The 22,824-nt window shown below is 41.6% G+C and overlaps 1 protein-coding gene across 2 annotated transcripts in view; it reads right to left on the bottom strand.

Moving 5' to 3' along the window:
• Positions 1-1,160: 1,160 nt before the first annotated feature.
• The window catches only part of LOC138365808 (uncharacterized), a 45,038-nt gene continuing 23,374 nt past the window's right edge, over positions 1,161-22,824 (bottom strand). The window contains exons 2-4 of one of the 2 annotated variants that reach the window (XM_069326293.1): positions 17,550-17,748; positions 8,305-8,472; positions 1,161-2,973 (exon numbers count right to left, since the gene is read on the bottom strand). In XM_069326293.1, the coding sequence (XP_069182394.1) occupies positions 2,847-2,973; positions 8,305-8,472; positions 17,550-17,677 (423 nt within the window). In that variant the 5' untranslated portion in view covers positions 17,678-17,748 and the 3' untranslated portion in view covers positions 1,161-2,846. The remainder of the gene's footprint in view (positions 2,974-8,304; positions 8,473-17,549; positions 17,749-22,824) is intronic. The other variant, XM_069326292.1, reaches the window with a different exon arrangement.

Genomic DNA, 22,824 nt, shown 5'->3' with positions numbered 1-22,824 from the left:
TAAAGATTGGGAGACTGGGTAGCAAAAGATACAGATAAACAAGATTTATAAACACCATACAACAGATTGGCAGCACATAGAAGAAAACAGCAATGATCACAATGGTAAAGATGTTCAAATTGGGAACATAAAGGTTGGGAGATTGGGTAGCAATTGATACAGTGCAATTTTAAGGCAAAAAGTGAAAAACTATGAAGATGAAATTAGGTACTTTTTAGGCTGCACATTAGAGTGCAGCCAGGCACTGAACGACGGCCAAGGAAGGAGTGTCCAGAAGCAATGACCGAATCATGAAACGAGTGTCCATCTGACATCCATCCCAGTCGATGGCAGATTATAGAATGCTCCAAAATCACAAGTGCATTTCTATAGGCCATTGCTCCTTGTGCCTCTCTGAGGGGCCAGGTTCTGGCTCGTGGTCCCCTGTAGGCCTGGAACTCCACCCACATCGATTGCTGCCAAAGTTAGGAATATCCATATCAGCATGGACAACTCCAGGGAGACGTAGGGGCTCCCCCCAGAAAAACGGCACTTACCAGGGAGAAGGCAGCACCAGATATAATGAGGACGAGACCACCGGCCACGACACACAACACAAGGTCGCCGAGAACTGGGAATGTGCACCAGATACCCGACCGACCCTGTTCGATCGGCAAAACCCCTAAACCTGAATATCGGCCCAAACATATTGGCAAAAACACCGGTTAGAGTGGCATACTTGCATACATCATGGGCATGAGGGTAGACTGCAGACTGGCTAGATTTAATGACATTATAGACAACCTGAGAAGGACAAGCCCTGGAACAGGAAACCAGGGAAACCAGATTAACCCACAGAGTCCACTGAAGCAGAACCGACGGCACAAATGTAGCAGCATAAAGCTGCCACTGGACAAAGAACATGATGCATCCCTGGCCAAACCAACCATGAGTCCACAACCAAAAGACTCCACCCCCCTCCCCCCCAGAAGCTCCTTCGCCAGAATGAGCTTCTGGCGAAGGAGTCTTCTTTTCCTCCTTCGCCAGACAAGAAGCAGCTGGCTGCAAAGAAACAAAGTGCCCATCAAGACTAGAGGAACAAAACTACCCCCCACTTTGAAGAAGAGCATCAAACTCTCCCACCTGACACCCAGTGGACAGAGAAATAAAAAATAAAGTCTTCAAAATACAATCCCAGACTGAAGGTGCCACTGCATACCGAGCAGAGGAAAGAAAAGAAAGAACCCAGTCAAGGGACGAGGCAGGCTCAAGAGGCGCATGAGTTGGCCGGAAAGGATAGAATGCATGAAAAAGCTTGCGAAATTGAACCAAAGAGGTATGTATAGACTCCAAAAGCAAGCTGGAGTGGCTCAACCAATGCAGCATGATAAAAGGTGACTGTACAGTATGAGGCATAACATGCCAATCGAGAAACAGCCAAGAAAGAAAGAAAAAGAACAGAACAACCTGCTATGAAACAAAAGAACAATGATGAAGGGACAGAAAATAGCCAATCGAATGCCAATAAACCTCATACTGTTGCCTGTAAGACGATTGCAGGTAGGACACCATTAAACTTATCCACCTAATCACCATAAAGATGGTGATAGACATGCATAAAAACTCCAGACACAAAGAGCAGAGGAGAAATTTGAACCAATAAAGTACATCACCAGCCCGACCCTCTGAAAGAGGAGCCATGGAAAATACCCTTTGTTCGGACACCGAGCAAACAGCGCCTGAAACTAAGGCTGGGTCAGCTACCAAGGAGCTAGAAGAATCACCCTTCCCCTTTAGGACTACAAATGCTCCAGCACCCAGAGCAACAGCCGGACCAGGAGAAAAAAGGTAAAAGAACCCCATTTCGACAAGTCTAGCTGAAAGGCGTCCACTACCAGGGCCTCGCAGTTGTGGAATGGTATCACATAAAGAGGCAGATGCCGAGACCATGCTGATGCGAAGAGGGCAACGTCCGGGCACCTGAAAATCTGGCAAAGCCTGAAGAAGGCAGCGACATCGACAGCCTATTCCATGGAAACAGGAAGCGGTGTCAATGATTCATTTCATGGAAACAGGAAAGAACCAGGACAGACTGTTGGTTGGAACACTGGACACTCCCAGAATATGAAAGGCATGGAGAGCCAAACCCCAAGAACTCTGCCAATGAGCTACTCTAAGAAACCAGCTCCAAAGTGACAGGAATAGAAGAGACCCCACCCCAGTTGAATTAATGAACCACAGGGAAACTGTGGTTCTGTACTGTGAGCACAACAAAGGTGAGAAGGCCAATAACCCTAGCCGAGCGGGTGAGCGCTAGTCACAAAGCTCAAAGCCACAACTGAGAGCCGAGGCATCCACAAAAACATCAAGCGAGGGCAGAGGAAGGAACCAGGGAATTGAGCCCCAAAAAAATCTGAAATCTAGCATTAAATGTTACTTTCTCTTTGGCAATTTATTGAATAACACAGTATTTAGTTAAATTGGTTACAGGGATGAAGGGAGGTAAAGAGTAGAGAAGAGGTAAAGGGTATAGAAGAGGTAAAGAGAAGAGAAGATTGAGATAGGAAAGGTGGTGAAGGGTAGGGAAGGTGGTGGACAAGTAGGGGTGAGTGGTGAAGGGTAGGGAAGGTGGTGGACAAGTAGGGGTGAGTGGTGAAGGGTAGGGAAGGTGGTGGACAAGTAGGGGTGAGTGGTGAAGGGTAGGGAAGGTGGTGGACAAGTAGGCGTGAGTGATGAAGGGTAGAGAAGGTGGTGGACAAGTAGGGGGTGAGTGGTGAAGGGTAGGGAAGGTGGTGGACCCTTCCATGCTCACATGGTGTCCAAAACCACTTGATATACTTCCTATCAGACTCACTTGGGGTTCATTCCTACCTGATACACTCTTTGCGTGTGAAATGTGTCCTTATAAACGAGAGGTTAATGTCATCAGTTTGTTTAATTCTGTCATTTCTCTCCCATGTTCTCTTAGTTCGACGCTTCAGTCCAATCTTTTTCCTGTTAGGGCAGAATATTAAAAACCACATCATCAAATATGCAAATGACATTTTAGATTTATGGTAAAATAGAAAGTGAAAATGATATTGAGGCATTACAAAGATACCTACATGAAGACTGCTTCTCTTCCTGTAGGTATCGACTTGAGAATGGTCTAGAACAGACCGAAACGTAGTTGTCCCTTTACTTTCTAGTGTGTGGTTTGCTCAACATATTTCAGCCATGTTATTGTGACTTGTCGTCTGCATACAGTACCTACATGAACTTCACAAATGGTCAGAAGATTGGCAAAGGTTTTTAAATAATGAAAAATGCAAGACCTTTCATGTGGGGCATAGCAACCCATATCACAACTACCAAATTAACAACATTACCATGCAGCAGATACATGAAGAAAAAGGTCTTGGTGTCAGAAGCCATCATTCACTAAAAGCTGCACAACAAGTAGAGAAGCAGTAAATAAAAAGCTAACCAAACCTGAAAATAATCAAGCAAACATTTGACTTTAAGAAAACGAAGTTAATTAACTGCATAAATTTCTGGTGTATTGCTTGCATTGCATTGTTATTGCTTGGATTATGGTATCCAAGGTTGGAGATTTCATCTTCAGAAGGGCATAGCTGCTCTTGAGAAAGTACAACACCTGGCAACAAAAATCATTCCAGAATTAAGTTATTCTGGCAAAGGGAGTGAGAGTATGTTCAGCATGTTAAGGGTCTTAAACAGAGGAGGGCTGTGTGTTGTCTGAAGACAGAGTTTGTTATACTGTACTTCTTTAATATCTTTGATATTCATCAAGTGAGACTCAATCGAAGCAGAAACGCAATGCAAATCAAGGGTCAAAAATTGTGGAATGACCTCCCGAATGTTATTAAAAGCTGAACATCTCCCAACAATTGCAAAAGAGACTAAGAAATATTTACTTAATATCATGTAATTATTATCCGATAATTAATACCATGTAAATAGTTTCACTCATATTTTCCCATATAATGTGTTGGAAGCGGAGAGTAAATATGTGAGGAACGGGAGAGTAAATATGTGAGGAAGAGGTGTAAATATGTGAGGAAGAGGGGTGTAAATATGTGAGGAAGGGCCGAGTAAATATGTGAGGAAGAGGGGTGTAAATATGAGAGGAAGAGGGGTGTAAATATGTGAGGAAGGGGCGAGTAAATATGTGAGGAAGAGGGGGTGTAAATATGTGAGGAAGAGGGGGTGTAAATATGTGAGGAAGAGGGGGTGTAAATATGTGAGGAAGAGGGGGTGTAAATATGTGAGGAAGAGGGGTGTAAATATGTGAGGAAGGGCCGAGTAAATATGTGAGGAAGAGGGGTGTAAATATGAGAGGAAGAGGGGTGTAAATATGTGAGGAAGGGGCGAGTAAATATGTGAGGAAGAGGGGGTGTAAATATGTGAGGAAGAGGGGGTGTAAATATGTGAGGAAGAGGGGGTGTAAATATGTGAGGAAGAGGGGGTGTAAATATGTGAGGAAGAGGGGTGTAAATATGTGAGGAAGGGGCGAGTAAATATGTGAGGAAGGGGCGAGTAAATATGTGAGGAAGGGGCGAGTAAATATGTGAGGAAGGGGTGAGTAAATATGTGAGGAAGAGGGGTGTAAATATGTGAGGAAGAGGGGTGTAAATATGTGAGGAAGAGGGGTGTAAATATGTGAGGAAGGGGTGAGTAAATATGTGAGGAAGGGGTGAGTAAATATGTGAGGAAGAGGGGTGTAAATATGTGAGGAAGGGGTGAGTAAATATGTGAGGAAGGGTGAGTAAATATGTGAGGAAGAGGGGTGTAAATATGTGAGGAAGAGGGGTGTAAATATGTGAGGAAGAGGGGTGTAAATATGTGAGGAAGAGGGGTGTAAATATGTGAGGAAGAGGGGTGTAAATATGTGAGGAAGAGGGGTGTAAATATGTGAGGAAGAGGGGTGTAAATATGTGAGGAAGAGGGGTGTAAATATGTGAGGAAGAGGGGTGTAAATATGTGAGGAAGAGGGGTGTAAATATGTGAGGAAGAGGGGTGTAAATATGTGAGGAAGAGGGGTGTAAATATGTGAGGAAGAGGGGTGTAAATATGTGAGGAAGAGGGGTGTAAATATGTGAGGAAGGGGTGAGTAAATATGTGAGGAAGGGGTGAGTAAATATGTGAGGAAGAGGGGTGTAAATATGTGAGGAAGAGGGGTGTAAATATGTGAGGAAGAGGGGTGTAAATATGTGAGGAAGAGGGGTGTAAATATGTGAGGAAGAGGGGTGTAAATATGTGAGGAAGAGGGGTGTAAATATGTGAGGAAGAGGGGTGTAAATATGTGAGGAAGAGGGGTGTAAATATGTGAGGAAGAGGGGTGTAAATATGTGAGGAAGAGGGGTGTAAATATGTGAGGAAGAGGGGTGTAAATATGTGAGGAAGAGGGGTGTAAATATGTGAGGAAGAGGGGTGTAAATATGTGAGGAAGAGGGGTGTAAATATGTGAGGAAGAGGGGTGTAAATATGTGAGGAAGGGGTGAGTAAATATGTGAGGAAGCAGACAGTGAAGAAGTGAGTGTGTGAGTGAGGAAGCAAGGAGTGAGTGAGTAAGCAGGGAGTGAGTAAGCTGGGAGTGAGTAAGCTGGGAGTGAGTAAGCTGGGAGTGAGTAAGCAGGGAGTGAGTAAGCAGGGAGTGAGTAAGCTGGGAATGAGTAAGCTGGGAGTAAGCTGGGAGTGAGTAAGCAGGGAGTGAGTAAGCTGGGAGTGAGTAAGCTGGGAGTGAGTAAGCTGGGAGTGAGTGAGTGAGTAAGTAGGGAGTGAGTGAGGGAGGAATCAGGGAATGAGTGTGAAGAAGCAGGGAGTGAGTGACTGTGTGAGGAAGCAGGGAGTGAGTGTGTGAGGAAGCAGGGAGTGAGTGTGTGAGGGAGCTGGGAGTGAGTGAGTGTGTGAGGAAGCAGGGAGTGAGTGAGTGTGTGAGGGAGCAGGGAGTGAGTGAGTGTGTGAGGAAGCAGGGAGTGAGTGAGTGTGTGAGGGAGCAGGGAGTGAGTGAGTGTGTGAGGGAGCAGGGAGTGAGTGAGTGTGTGAGGAAGCAGGGAGTGAGTGTGTGAGGAAGCAGGGAGTGAGTGAGTGTGTGAGGAAGCAGGGAGTGAGTGAGTGTGTGAGGAAGCAGGGAGTGAGTGAGTGTGTGAGGAAGCAGGGAGTGAGTGAGTGTGTGAGGAAGCAGGGAGTGAGTGAGTGTGTGAGGAAGCAGGGAGTGAGTGAGTGTGTGAGGGAGCTGGGAGTGAGTGTGTGAGGAAGCAGGGAGTGAGTGAGTGTGTGAGGGAGCAGGGAGTGAGTGAGTGTGTGAGGAAGCAGGGAGTGAGTGAGTGTGTGAGGAAGCAGGGAGTGAGTGAGTGTGTGAGGAAGCAGGGAGTGAGTGTGTGAGGAAGTAGGGAGTGAGTGAGTGTGTGAGGAAGCAGGGAGTGAGTGTGTGAGGAAGCAGGGAGTGAGTGAGTGTGTGAGGAAGCAGGGAGTGAGTGAGTGTGTGAGGAAGCAGGGAGTGAGTGAGTGTGTGAGGAAGCAGGGAGTGAGTGAGTGTGTGAGGAAGCAGGGAGTGAGTGAGTGTGTGAGGAAGCAGGGAGTGAGTGAGTGTGTGAGAAAGCAGGGAGTGAGTGAGTGTGTGAGAAAGCAGGGAGTGAGTGAGTGTGTGAGAAAGCAGGGAGTGAGTGAGTGTGTGAGAAAGCAGGGAGTGAGTGTGTGATGAAGCAGGGAGTGAGTGTATGAGGAAGCAGGGAGTGAGTGAGGAAGCAGTGAATGTGTGAGGATGCAGGGAGTGAGTGAGTGAGTGTGAGGAAGCAGGCAGTGAATGTGTGAGGATGCAGGGAGTGAGTGAGTGAGTGTGAGGAAGAAGGAAGTGAGTGTGTGAAGAAGCAGGGACAGAGTGTGTGAGGAAGCAGGGAGTGAGTGAAAAAGCAGGGAGTGAGTGAAAAAGCAGGGAGTGAGGTAGTGAGTGAATGTGTGAGGAAGCAGTGAGTGAGTGTGCGAGGAATCATAGTTTTCTAAGTATTTCCGTGGTGAATGATTCTACCTTCCACTCCCGTGGGTTAACAGTAATTAGTGACCATGGTGTATGTAGGCAGAAATGTTACATTACCATTCCCTTCACCATTTATTTATTTATTTATTTATATATGTATATACAAGAAGGTACATTGGGATTGTGAGGATACATAGCATAGTAATTACGTTCTTGTAAAGCCACTGGTATGCGCAGCATTTCGGGCAGGTCCCTAATCTAAGAAAATTTTAAGTAGGTAAATACTAGCAAAATTTTTAAAAATGGAAGATGAGAGAAATTTGTAGGTATATTAACGCACATAGGTAGCTCAGATTGATTGCACTGACAGCTTGAAAGGTAGTTTAACAAAAATTAATAGGCACAATACAGCATATAGCTAGCACATAAAAGAAGACAGCAATGAACACAGTGATAAAGTTGTTTGGATTAAGTACATAAAGATTGGGAGATTGGGTAACACTAGATACAGAGCAAATTTAAAGCTCAGTGTAGGAAACTACGAAGATGAAATTAGGTACTTTTTGTTTTTGTTTTTGAATGAGGCAAAAGTTTGACAGCTTTTCAATTCGCTAGGGAGCGAGTTCCATAGACTAGGTCCCTTTGTTTCCACTGTGTTTACACAGATTCAGTTTGACCCTGGGGATATCAAAGAGATATTTATTTCTGGTGTGGTGATAATGGGTCCTATTACATCTGTCCAGGGAGAGTTTCAGAGCATGGTTTGCATTTCAGAACAGGGTTTTGTAAATGCAGTTGACAAGAAAATGTGTGGAGGGAGTTAATATTTAGCATGTTAAGGGATTTAAACAAGGGAGCTGAGTGTTGTCTGAAAGCAGAGTTTGTTATTATTCTGATAGCAGATTTTTGCTGGGTGATGATGGGCTTGAGGTGGTTTGCAGTGGTAGACCCCCATGCACAGGTACCATAATTAAGATAGGGATAGCTTAGTGCATAATATAGTGAGAGGAGAGCAGAGTTAGGAACATAATATCTGATTTTGTAGAGTATATCAACTGTTTTACCAACTGTTTTAGAGACTTTCTTAGGTATGTGTTGAATGTGGGTGCTGAAGTCGAGTCTCTTGTCTAGGAATAGGCCAAGAAACTTTCCACCATGAAGAACTCTACTGTCCTTCAAATATGTAATCCCATTAAAATATTCTTTCAATTAGGAAAATGAAATAAAACAGTTAAAAGTTATTCTCAGCATTAAATGTTGATGAACAGTGTAATTTTAAATAAGGTGTCCTGCACCAACCCTTCAGTTTTGCACATTCTTTTACTAATTTCTTTTTCATCACTCACCTCTGCAAGGTCCATCGTTGATCGTTCATGGCATAGCTGTTAAGATCATTGACCTTGTATGAGCTAAAGGGGTCGAAGGCCATGGTGTTGAGGTTGAGGGAACCACCTTCCATCGTCGACCTGGAGTAGGCGCTTGACTCCCTGTACCTGCTGCCTCCCCCACCAGACCTGTACCGAGACAATTTTGTTATTACTATGCCATACTAGTTCAAGTACAATTTTCCCATGATTCATAAGTAGAGTAAAAGTACTGGAAAAATAATAAGTTAAGCAGGTACGATTTGGATTAGTATATTTATTCTATTGTTATTGTTGCCAATTATTTGCTCTTAAGTTACACATACGTTCTATTATAGTTGGTACATTTAATTTCTATTTGTTACAATACATTTATTTGCTAATTAATTTACTTAAATGTTAAGTAATTAATTTATACAGTACTGTATTCCCATTCTAAGTTTGAGTTTCACTTGAACCAGAAATACGAAGGCTATTTTAAGAACAGAGCGGAAGGCATGCTTTTGGAGCTAGATACACAAGAAGGCAATGGATACCTCAACCATCAGTAGTTTCAAAGCGTTATGTGATGAAGATTAAAGAGAAGATGGGATGACACGGGCATAGCTCTCACCTTGTAATTGCACTTCGGTAGCTACATTCTTTCTCAAGGTGCTGTAAACCATGTTTTGTAATGCCATATAAAGGAGCTTGTGTTTATATGCTTGGTAGAGCACCTCGCATGGCGTTCATCATATGATGTCGTTATGATTATGCTCCCCAGGGACTCGCCAATGGTTGCTGCAGTTTCAGATGACTGCTCAATTGTCCTGGTTTCTGGGAACTGCTTATTCATACAAGCACAGACCTTGTGGTGTTCAGAGTGGGAATAATGTTTCTGTGTACCCCTGTTCACAGTTCCCAGAAACCAGGACAATTGAGAAATAATTAACACTGCAGCAACCCTTAGCGAGTCCCTGGGAAGCATAATCACAATGACATAATATAATGGACACAATGAAAGGCGCTCTGCCAAACATATCAACACAAGCTCCTATAAAATCTTGTTCAGGAACATTATTTACAGCATCTTGAGAAAGGATGTAGGTTCCATCCAATACTTCATTTTAATACAAAGATTTGGGTCTTTCCTTGACCTTCATTCAAGCACTATAACATTTGAGTAAGTTTCCCCACAATTTTACTGTCATCAATATTGTTCTTGCACAGATCAACTAGATGGCCACAGTTCCTTAGAGTAACAACAAAAGTGCCTGACAATTTTTTGCCTTCAAGTTTTGATGATTTATGGTTAGCAGGTGTAAAAGTTGAAGTGCTCTTGTATCAACGCCTGGAACAACCAATATCCAATCCATAAGAGGTTAGTCTTGCAGACACTCTTGTCTGATTTATTTACTGTACTACAGTACTTCACTTCTGGCATTTTTGTAATGAGTTATTAACTATAAATGTTAATATCCAATGCAATAAACTATGACAACAAAGTACTATTATCACTGTTGCACAGCCACAGATGCCACCGAGTCACTGGATCTACTGACTAGTCTTGTACTAATCATGTGTTCTGTGTGTGTGTGTGCAGTGATGTCAACTGTATCATACAGTAAAAACAAATTGACCAGTGAAAATAAAAGAGAAACATACAATAGCACACTCAGAGACTTGCAAATATCTCTTCTGGGACAAATTTGGTAAAATCATATAAAAACATCAAAGATACTACTAAAACCCTCTTCATTTACATCAAACATCTGAATAGCATTTTCTGAAACCCAGACATAACCAAAATCACCTAGATCTAGATGTAAATCTTCAAAATTGGCAACACTGGGCAGGACGAGGCATTGCCTAATTTACCGAGGGCCACTAATCCTAGTGGCCTCTACGAGGACAGGAAGCCAGTGGCTTGTCTTCCCCCACATTTGCATTGATATTTTCTAGGTACATTTTAAAACTCAACACAGTTTTGGCAGTTATGGCTTTGGCCGTAACTGCCAAAATAACATCCAATAAAACGCAATAACACTGGGTGAAAAAGCATCTGTTCTCAGTCCTACATTGTGGCTTGTTTGAGGTTGAAACCATTGCTCCTTGTTTGTGTTACATCTGACCTTCTAAAGAAAATATCCGGATCAACATCCTCTATCTTGTCCAGTATTTTAAAAGTTTCAATGACATCTGCCCTGTCATGTCTGGTTTGCAGTGCTATTAGCCCTGTGGCCCTTAACCTTTCCTGATACGAGAGGTGACTTAGCTTTAGAATGACTTTTATTGTCAGGTGTTGCACCTTCTCCAGAGCAGCTATGTCCTTATGAAAATGAGGTCTCCATGCTTGGATACAGTAATCCAAATGGGGGCGCACCAGAGATTTGTACAGTTGAACCATTACCTTCTTTTCCTTAAAGTCAAAAGTACACTTGATTATGCCAAGAGTTTGGTTAGCTTTTCTGAGTGTTGACTCAGAAACCCATCTGCTGTGCAACTTTTAATGAGTGGTGGATTTTGACTCCAAGGTCCTTTCCTTCATCAATCTTCTGTAATGTAATGCTATTAACTTGAAAGTCATGGCATGGGTTGTTATTTCTCCCATGTAGGGTCTTGCATGTGTTGATATTAAAAAAACATTTGCCAGTCTTCTGACCACTTGTGGAGTTCATGTAGAGCTCTTTGTAAGGCTTCAATATCATCATCATTTCCCACTTTACCATAAATCTATGTTATTGATGTATATGACAAAAAGGGTAGGTCCCAAAATGGACCCTTGTGGCACCCCACTTATCACATTTCTCAATTCAGATTCTTTTCTATTTGTTATTTCTCGACCCTTCGTTTTCTTTCCTTCAACCATTGTTTTATCCATTCAAATATTTTTACCATTTATTTCATGGGCCTGTAATATCCTTACCAGTCTTTTATGTGGTGCCTTATAGAAAACTTTAGCAAAATCCATGTACACTACATCCATCGAAAAGCCTTTGTCTGGGTAACTGGTTACCATTTCCAAAAATGCGAGCAAGTTTGTAAGGCAAGATCTGTTTTTAACAAACCCATGTTGTGTCGATTGTACAAGGTTGTTCACTGAAAGCTGGTAAATGATTCTCTCCCTGAGGATTTTCTCCATGAGCTTGCAGATGTGCGATATTAAGCTGATCTTCCAGTACAGTAGTTTTCTGCCGAGCTCTTCCTATCTTTTTAGAAAATAGGGGTAACATTTGCATATTTCTAATCTAGCGGGACTACATCTTGGTCCAGAGATTTTGTGAAAAGGAGTTTCAGCGGGAGGCATAGTTCTTATTCCAGTTCCTTTAAGACTTTAGATTGGATTCCATCCACATCTGGGGCTTTTGAGTCTTAGTTTACCAATGTTTTTTCTAATTATTTTGCATGTATTGGGTATATCCCTAAATTCATTCTCCACCCATCCTTCAAACATTTGTGTGGGTGATGGAATGTCATCCAATCTTTCGAGTGTGAACACTGATGTAAAATAATCATTTAGAGTGTTTGCTGCCCTTTCATCATCCATTATAGCTTGGTTAGTTTCATATTAAGGGTCCATCTGATTCCTTTGTTTTGGTTTTACCTCTAGTATAGGCATAGAATGATTTTGGATCATTCTTTATGTTTTGGGCAAGTTTTCTTTCGTAGTTTCTTTTGGCTGCTCTGATTTTCTGAGTGGCCGAGATTGGTGTCCTTTTGTATAACTCATAATCAATGATGTTCATTGTGGATTTAACTCTGGAATTGGAGCCCTTAGGACAGTTCGTTGTTGCCTTCAACCTCGTTCTGACAGTCCCTGCGACAGCACTGGAACCAATCATAATGGCGTTTGCCTTTCCATTGGAGACTTTAGGCATCATAGTGAGGAGGGGACCTGCTGCTTGGGTGACAGTTTCTCCTCCATATCAACCTACCCTGGCTTTGCACCCTGGAGAGGATACTCCATACCGACAACCAGAACGCAACTCCATAGTTTCCTACAACTGATGAATGCCTACTATTTAGAATAAGAGGGTTAGGATTGGAGAAAATGATAGTGTATCATCAGCAAATAGAATTGACTTCAGGTGTTGAGTGGCATTTGGAAGAGCATCGATGTAAATGAGAGAGAGAAGAAGACTAAGTATACTACAGTGAGGAATGCCAGCATCGTTTACAAAAAAATTCTGGCCCAAAAAACCAACATTGAATGTCAAATCAAATCAAAATCAAATGAAATATTAATTCAAGTAAATTACATACATACAAGGTGTATTGTACAGTACATACATACAAGTACAATACATACAGTAAAGTACATACATACAAGGTGCATCATACATACAAAACATTGATGGATTTATAGATAGAGTTAGTACATACAATGCCTAAAGCCACTATTACACAAAGCGTTTCGGGCAGGAAAAACACCAAGACTAAAACTTAATACTAATTGAGATTAACCCTTAAAGTGCGCATCACTTCATATGAAGTGTAAATCGTTTTACCAGTCAACTGCGCTTCACTTCATATGAAGTGTATGGGTACCGCGCACGATTTGAATGGCCCGCGGTGTAGCTGGGGGTCCCATACGCTGCCCAGGGGCTCTAGTAAACAGCGGCCATTTTGAAAAAAAATCCAGCTCACGCTCCGATGGCATGGGAGGCCTCAGTTTAGCGAGAGTCACCATGGCGAGCGCACGGTCAAACGCCTCACGAGCACGCATCACTCAGTCCCTCACCCCAGAGCAAATAGCCCACGAATTATTCTCTGAAGGTGAAGAAAGTGTGTTTGACGATTCAGACAACGATGAGGATTATACACAGTTGTCGGGAGATAGTAGCAGCAGCAGTGAAAGTGAGAATGACCGCCATGCCATGGCGAGGCCTATACGCTCTCCCATGCCTCCTCGCCCATTTTCTACCCCAATTCTACCACAACCTCACAGTTCCTGTGGATATTTTCTGTTTGAGGTTGACGAGTCAGAGGGAGGTGACTCCTTTTCTGGGTTTAGTGACTCAGATCAAAGTTTTATTGAGCCTGTGGCTGGTACCAGTGGTGTAACTGGGCGAGAAATTGTCGCGTCAGCAGCATCTCGCCCAGCCAAGCGCCACCGCATGGCACCAAGACCCTCGTGTTCACGTGCACCCACCTCACGTGCACGTAGCCGCCGTGCTTCTCGCAGACGGTATTCAGCTCCTGGTCGCCGGTATGCATCGCTTCCTCGCCATCTTTCCTCTGCATCTCGCAGGACGCCTGGTGTACTTGAGTGGAGTGATGGTGACGATTTTATTCCTAATATTCCTCACTTTGACGATAAAGATGTAGGGATTACAAACCTTTTCCCTAATCAAGGTGAGGACATGGCTGAGATGGAATATTTTACAGCATTCTATGATGAACCACTCATAGAATACATTATACACCAAACGAACCTGCATGCTGCTTACCTGATTGAGAGGGAAATCACAGAATTTTCACGACTGCAGCGTTGGAAAAATACCACAGTGGCGGAAATGTATGTGTTTTTGGCACTCTGTTTGTTGATGAAGCACTGTCACAAACATGCAATAAATGACTATTGGAGCAAGGACAAGACAATACCAACACCTTTATTCGGGAAATATATGTCACGAGACAGGTTTCAGATACTCCTCAGGTGTCTACATTTTGGAAGTGTTCAGGACCGAACACCTGATGATAGACTGTGGCGAGTGAGGCACTACATGAACGATGTTATTGGAAAATTCAGAGATTTTTATGTACCAGCACAGAAGCTGGTGGTTGATGAATCTCTCATACTTTTCAAGGGACGTGTTCCATTCAAACAGTACATTCCCTCAAAACGAAACCGATTTGGCCTGAAATTTTTTGTTCTTTGTGATTGTGAGACAGGATACGTGTTACACATGATTCTGTACTCGGCTAGTGATGTAGACATTCCCGGTAACGACGAACATGGATTCTCGGGGAGTGTAGTGAAGACCATCATGGCTCCGTGGATGAACAAGGGACACATTTTATACACAGATAATTACTATACAAGTCCCTTGCTAGCTCGGTTCTTGCTAGAAAATAGAACCGGATTGGTTGGTACAGTAAAGCCACAACGAAGGGAAATGCCTGTGTTTGACAACGACATTGCAGTTGGTGAGTGTCAGAGAAGGAAAAGTGATAACATTCTGTCAGTTCGGTGGAAAGACAAAAGAGAGGTGAACTTGTTGACAACAATTCATGATGGAACAATGGTGAACAGTGGGAAAGTGAGCCATAAAACAAACGCACCACTATATAAGCCAGACTGTGTTTTAGACTATAATATCAACATGCGGTTGATTGATAAATCAGACATGATGATTGGCACTGCAGAGTGTGTGCGGAAGACATGTAGGTGGACGAAAAAAGTGTTCTTCCATCTTGTGGACATGAGCATGCTGAACTGTTTCAACATGTACCATGTGAGAACTGGACGTAAGCCCACTTTCCGTGACTTTGTATTTGATGCTGCAATACAGTTATTAGGAAAGTTTGCAAAAGATGTCCCAGGTATTCAGCGGCCCATCATAAACCCACTGTTGCAGCATGCTGGTACTCCACGCCTCGCTCACACTGAAGGCTTCCTAGCACACAAACTTAAGTATTTGCCACCTGGTGTGAAGCGTGCAATAGCCCAACGTGATTGCTTGGTGTGTAAAACAACGACACGTAGAGACAAGAAACGGAAGCTTGTGCAAACATGGTGTGAAACGTGTGGTATCCCATTATGTGCTGTCTACTGCTTCAATGACTACCACAGTCTAGAAATCTTCTAAGTGTGCTTCAAAGTGTGTATAGCGTGTGCGAGTGTGTAAATATGTAAACATATAAGCAGAACATATAATATAATAGACTGTAATGACATATTATATTGCCGTAATTGAAAACATTTGTGTGCGCCTGTGTATACTCAAATATGCAACAATTATTGATACAAAATATGTTCAAACAGTATTTGAAACACAATTAGTGAACAAAAATTAGATAAGATGCGCTTAGACATTGTAAATAAATAGCGCGAAAATATATTTGTGGCAACTCTGGCTGTTTGAGGACCGCGCGCAACATCTCCCGGGCGTGTACTGCATGAGCGACCATGCAGATTGTGACGTCATCGCAGAGCTTCTCGGCTCTATTGCAACAAAAGTAAGTACAATAGAATTTTTTTTTTATTTTTCCCGTGATCGGTGAACAGAACTTAACAGATTAGCAAAAAAAAAAAAATTTTTTTTTTTTCAAAATGACATGCGCCTGTGTGGATAGCAGGATATTAGACCCCGAGCATGTTAAGGGTTAAAGTATAAATTGTGTTGAGAAAATAAAAAAATAAAAAAAGGGGGAATATGGCAGAAAAAATAGCAAATATACAATTTCGTCAACAAACAGCATTGTTTAAAATAGTAGACATGGGTTGACATTTTAGGGGTGAGGTAGGATACATGGAGTTAATTGGGTAGTACTTAGTTTTTATCTTAACTGGTTGGGAGAGGTACAGTCTAACATAATTGGGAAGGTCATTCCACATTCTGGGTCCCTTGATTTGTAAAGCATTTCTAGTTTGATTAAGTCATACTCTTGGAATATCAAATAGGTATTTGTTTCTGGTGTGGTGTTCATGGGATCTGTTACAACCTTCTAGGAAGCTTTTAAGGTCAGGATTGACATTACAGTTCGGCATTTTATATATATATATAAAATACACATGAGAGGATGTGCAGTGACTTAATATCTAACATATTCAGAGATTTGAGTAGGGGTACCGAGTGCTGTCTGGGACCAGAGTTAGATATTGTCCTAATAGCAGCTTTGTGTTGAGTAATTAGAGGACATAAGTGATTTTGGGTAGTAGAACCCCAAGCACAAATACCATAGTTGAGATAAGGATAGATGAGAGAGTAATATCGTGTCACCAGGGCAGGGCGAGGTACATAATATCTGATCTTAGAAAGAATGCCAACAGTTTTTGAAACTTTTTTATATATTTAGAATGTGTCCCTGGAAATTCAGCTTGTGGTCAATAAGAATGTCAAAGAATTCGCCATCTACTTTGTTACAAATTTGGATATTGTTTATCCTGAGATTTATTTGATTTGAGGATTTATTGCCAAACAAAATATAGAAAGTTTTGTCAATGTTGAGGACGACTGTTGCCAGTTACCCATAGATGAACTTTATTTAGCTCAGTATTCACTGACATTTAGAGCAAGGGGTCAGGCCTGGAGTAAATGAAGGTTGTGTCGTGAGCAAATAGAATTGGTTTGAGGTGTTGGGAGGCATTTGGAAGGTCATTAATGTAGATGAGAAAGAGAAGAGGGCCAAATATGCTGCCCTGAGGAACACCAATGTTGATGGGTAGGGTGGGAGAAATTGAATTATTCATAGAAACATACCGTTGACTCCATAATGCTGTAATTTAAGAAGAAGGTTTTGGTGATTAACAGTGTCAAAAGCCTTATGCAGGTCCACAAATAACCCAACAGGGAACTCATTTTTATTAAGAGCTGCATGTATCAAGTTAATCATACTAATAAGTGCATCGTTAGTGCTTTTTTGGGGTCTGAAACCATATTGACAAGAGCTAAGGATATTGAGTTTGGCTAGAAAAGAGTAAAGCTGCTTGTAGATTAGATTTTCAAATATTTTTTACAAGTTTGGCAGAATTGATATAGGTCTGAAGTTGTTGACCTCAGTGAGATCACCACATTTGTGGACAGGGGTTACTCTCACTTTTTTTTTAGAATATCTGGAAAGGTTTGGAGTTCAAGTGACTTGTTGAAGATGTAATGAAACGCCAATTTTTGGGCAAACTCTGGTGGGTCCCTGACACTCCCTTCACCAGGAAGTTGGGGTGGCTTATCAGATCATACATCTGAGGGTGGAGCAGCGAAATACATAACTGGGATATTATGTTAGCACTGGGCGATTTTTGTAACTTTCTAACTGGTTGTACTTGTGTTATTCTGGCTGCTTCTTGTTCCCTTACTATAAGCAGTACATGGTCTTTGTGGTAGTTGGTAATTTCCGTATAGATAGGAACAAAGTTGTCATACCTGCGCCCTCTACTTCCTGCCTTCCACCATGGTCCCTTTCTCACCAAAGCAATTTGTCTAACTTACATCATTTTTTAATGTTCTTGTGATATTTTCCAGGTAAACCATTATGGAAGCTTATGATATCTTATATTTATTTTGTGATTTTTATGCATAAATTACCTTGCAGAGGGACAAGCGGAGGCTTCATTCCACAGGTCAGCATTGGGTCTCGGGCTGGACTCTGCCACGGGAGGCAGGCTGGAGCCCAGCACTAAGGGCATGGTCAGCCCCTGCTCCTTGTTCTCCATCTCTCACACTTGACTGATCACAATCATCTCACATCATCCTCCCTCTGCTCCCAATACACCCCTGGTGCAGCCTGAAAACAAAAGTCGATGGTCAATGATGATTCATCCAAGACAGGTACCACTGTCTCTTTTCAAATTCAAATGTTTATTCAGGTAAAAGTTTGTAACATACATAGAAGATGAGTTACAAACATAATGTTGCATTTATAGATAGAGCTAGTACATACAATACCTAAAGCCACTAATACGCATTTCAGGCAAGGTGTGGGAAAAAACACAGACTAAAACTTAATACTAATTGAAATTAAAGTATAAATTGTGTTGAAAGGGGGACAGGGCATGGCAGAATTCAGCAGTTAAACAAGTTAGTCAACAAGCAGCATTGTTTGAAAATAGCAAGACATGGGTTGACATTTAGGGGGTAAGGTAGATTACATGGAGTTAATTAGGTAGTATTTAGTTTTTCTCTTAAAACTGGTTGAAAGAGGTACAGCCTTTGACTTGATTGGGGAGGTCATTCCACATTCTGGATCATTTGATTTGTAGAAGACTTCTAGTTTGGTTAAGGTGCACTCTTGAAATATCAAATAGTATTTCTTTCTGGTGTGGTGCCCATGGGTTCTGTTACAACCTTCTAAGGAAGCATTTAAGCTCATGATTGACATTACAGTTCAGAGTTTTATATATATAGAGTAAAATGAGAGTTACACTCGTGGTGTCCTGTCTTCCCAATACTCTGTCATATAATGCTTTGAAAATACTGACGGTTTTGGCCTCCACCACATTCTCACTTAACTTGTTCCAACCATCTACCACTCTGTTTGCAAAAGAAAACTTTCTAATATTTTTTTGGCACCTGTGTTTAGTTAGCTTGAATCTGTGTCCTCTTGTTTATGAAGTTGCTGGTTTCAGGAATTTCTCTTTGCCAATTTGATTGATTCCTGTTAGTGTTTTTTTTTTTTTTTTTTTTTTTGAGATATATACAAGAGTTGTTACATTCATGTACAGCCACTAGTACGCGTAGCGTTTCGGGCAGGTCCCTGGAATACGATCCCCTGCCGCGAAGAATCGTTTTTTCATCCAAGTACACATTTTACTGTTGCGTTAAACAGAGGCTACAGTTAAGGAATTGCGCCCAGTAAATCCTCCCCGGCCAGGATACGAACCCATGACATAGCGCTCGCGGAACGCCAGGCGAGTGTCTTACCACTACACCACGGAGACTGTAAAGTCTTTGTAAGTGGTGATCATATCACCTCTAACATTTTCTAGTTTTGGCATGTTTAACGCCTCTGGTCTCTCTTAACTCTTGTTTTTCAGTTCTGAAAGCCATTTTGTAGGATGCTGCTGGATCTTTTCCAGTTTATTTATGTTCTTCTCGAGATATGGGCACCATACAACTGCTGCATATTCAAATTTTTGTTTTACAAACCATTAACAGTTTTTTTTAGCATTTCACCATCTATCCATTAGAGATGGTGGTGGTCAGGTAAATACAGGTATACTTTAGTCCTTAACGTAGCCCCATGACTAAAGTATACTCTAAACATCAAGAAATGGGTAAGCAAAGATTACACTTGACTGCATGAAAATCTCCTGGGGGCCAGGGAAAAAGAGGGTGTCTATAAATGTTAATATTTCTTAAAGCATTTAACTTAAGCTGACCCCGACCAGCCTATGTCTGTCCCGCACCCAAGCCATTTTTCCCCGCAATGTTGGGTGAGGCTAGCCCCAAGTGTCTGGCCTCCAGCCTTGGACACAAACACACACTCTTATAGATATAGATAGTTGTATAGTTCTATATACATAGATTTTAGGTTTATACTTATATGATTGGGGCTGAACCTTATGTATCGGATATACATACTTGTTGCCATGTCATGTGAATTAATAGACTAACAAATTTGAAAATTATATAAAACGTGGCGGTGGGCCAGGCATGGCCGGCAGTGAGTACATGTTGAGTTTCTCCCGTAGGATAATCTTGTTGGGAATTATCTGTAAGTGGAAATAGTGAACACAATCCACAAAGTTACAAAACTGTACTATTTACAGAATTAGATACTTTAGTGGTAAGAACTTTACAAATACGGCGCCACTGACGTTGGCATGGCGGTAGATCAATGTATTTTTAAATACAGTACATAAATGTACAGTATGTTCATAGTAAGAACATAAGAACATAAGAACAAAGGTAACTGCAGAAGGCCTATTGGCCCATACGAGGCAGCTCCTATTCTATAACCACCCAATCCCACTCATATACTTGTCCAACCCGTGCTTGAAACAATCGAGGGACCCCACCTCCACAATGTTACGCGGCAATTGGTTCCACAAATCAACAACCCTGTTACTGAACCAGTATTTACCCAAGTCTTTCCTAAATCTAAACTTATCCAATTTATATCCATTGTTTCGTGTTCTGTCCTGTGTTGATACTTTTAATACCCTATTAATATCCCCCCGGTTATGTCCATTCATCCACTTGTAAACCTCTATCATGTCACCCCTAACTCTTCGCCTTTCCAGTGAATGCAACTTAAGCTTTGTTAATCTTTCTTCATATGAAAGATTTCTAATTTGGGGAATTAACTTAGTCATCCTACGCTGGACACGTTCAAGTGAATTTATATCCATTCTATAATATGGCGACCAAAACTGAACTGCATAATCTAAATGGGGCCTAACTAGAGCAAGATATAGCTTGAGAACCACACCAGGTGTCTTGTTACTAACGCTGCGATTAATAAATCCAAGTGTCCGATTTGCCTTATTACGAACATTTATGCATTGATCCTTTTGTTTTAAATTCTTACTAATCATAACTCCCAGATCCCTTTCGCAATCCGACTTCGCAATCACAACACCATCTAGCTCGTATCTTGTAACTCTATCATCATTACCTAACCTCAGAACTTTACATTTATCAGCATTAAACTGCATCTGCCAATCCTTTGACCATTTCAAAACCCTATCTAGATCAACTTGAAGTGATAGTGAGTCCTCCTCCGAATTAATTTCCCTACCGATTTTCGTATCATCGGCAAATTTGCAAATGTTGCTACTCAAACCTGAATCTAAATCATTTATATATATTATAAACAACAGAGGTCCCAGGACAGAGCCTTGAGGCACTCCACTTACAACATTTTCCCACTCTGACTTGATTCCATTTATACTAACTCTCTGTTTCCTTTGGTATAGCCATGCCCTAATCCAGCTTAATATAGCACCCCCAATACCATGAGACTCTATTTTTTTAATCAGTCTTTCATGTGGCACTGTATCAAAAGCTTTGCTAAAGTCAAGGTATACAACATCGCAATCCTTACCACTATCAACTGCCTCAACAATGCTAGAATAAAAAGATAACAAATTTGTTAAACATGAACGGCCATTTATAAAACCATGTTGCGACTCAATTATTAATTTATGTTTTTCAAGATGAAGACGAATTTTATTTGCTATTATAGATTCGAGTAACTTTCCCACAATAGACGTTAGGCTAATTGGTCGATAGTTAGACGCAAGTGATCTATCTCCTTTCTTAAAAACTGGTATCACATTAGCAACTTTCCAAAACTCGGGCACTCTGCCTGACTCTATTGATTTATTAAATATGGTTGACAGTGGGTCACAAAGCTCCTCTTTGCATTCTTTAAGCACCCTAGCAAACACTTCATCCGGCCCTGGGGATTTGTTTGGTTTGAGTTTTACTATTTGTTTAAGAACATCCTCCCTGGTAACTGCTAAACTCGTCAACCTGTCCTCGTCCCCACCCACATAGACTTGTTCGGCTGAAGGCATATTGTTAAGTTCCTCTTTAGTAAATACAGATACAAAATATTTATTAAAAATACTACTCATCTCTTCATCACTATCTGTTATTTGACCTGTCTCAGTTTTTAATGGACCTATCCTTTCCCTAGTCTTAGTACGATATAACTGAAAAAACCCTTTAGGATTTGTCTTTGCTTGCCCTGCTATGCGAACTTCATAGTTTCTTTTTGCTTTCCTTATCTCTTTTTTAACATTTCTAACCAGTTGTACGAATTCCTGTTCTAAAGTGACCTCCCCATTTTTAATCCTTTTGTACCAAGCTCTCTTTTTACCTATAAGGTTCTTCAAATTCTTTGTTATCCACTTTGGGTCATTAGTATACGATCTATTCAATTTGTATGGTATACTACGTTCCTGTGCTTTGTTTAGAATATTCTTAAATAAGTTATATATTGAATCCACATCGAAATCCCCATTTAAGTCACCTATCGCTGGGTTCATGTCTCGCTCCAAGACCGGCCCACACCCCATACCCAAGCCTTTCCAATCAATTTGACCCAAAAAATTTCTTAGGCTATTAAAATCAGCTTTTCGAAAATCTGGCACTTTAACAGAATTTTCTCCTACTGGTCTATTCCATTCTATGCTAAATGGAATAGTACAGTGGCACCTCGACATACGATTGCCCCTACTTACGATAATTTCGAGTTACGATGTAAATTTCATCGAAAAATGCGACTCTACATCCGATGGTGTGGTCGACTTCCAATATCTGTTGGTACATGTTCGGGTCGACCGAGCGCGTGCTTCCCAGTCACGCGGCCAACCTGCCTCAGTTTACTACAGCTGCCTGCTTAGTGACGATTGCGCCTACAAGAAATTCCACTTTTGTGGTGATTTTTTGCATTTTGAACATTAAAGTAATTATTATATATCACGCCATGAGTCCCAGGAAAGTCAGTGGTAAGGCTCAACATATGAAAACCCATGTAAGGATGACAATAGTGCAGAAACAAGAGTACAGAATGTCTCTTCCTCAACAATTAAGAAAATGTGTGCAGCATGGCAAGAATTGCAAACCTTTGCTGAAACGACTCACCCAAATCAAGCTGCAGTAGGTCGTTGACTTAACCTATTCAATGACACTGTGATGCATCATTACAGACAAATGTTAAAATGAAGGGAAAAACAAATGTATCTTGACAAATTTGTAGTGAGACAAACAAGCACTGAACCACAACCAGGTCCTAGTGGTGTTCAGGCAAAATGTAGGAGAGAGAGAGTACCCCAGAGAAAACATCACTGCCTGATGTGATAATGGAAGGGGACTCCCCTTCCAAACAGGAACAACTCTCCTCCTCCCCCCC

The sequence above is a fragment of the Procambarus clarkii genome, chromosome 18 (assembly GCF_040958095.1).
Source record: "Procambarus clarkii isolate CNS0578487 chromosome 18, FALCON_Pclarkii_2.0, whole genome shotgun sequence".
Classification (NCBI taxonomy): Eukaryota; Metazoa; Arthropoda; class Malacostraca; order Decapoda; family Cambaridae; genus Procambarus; species Procambarus clarkii.
This window is presented reverse-complemented; position numbering and strand designations above follow the sequence as displayed.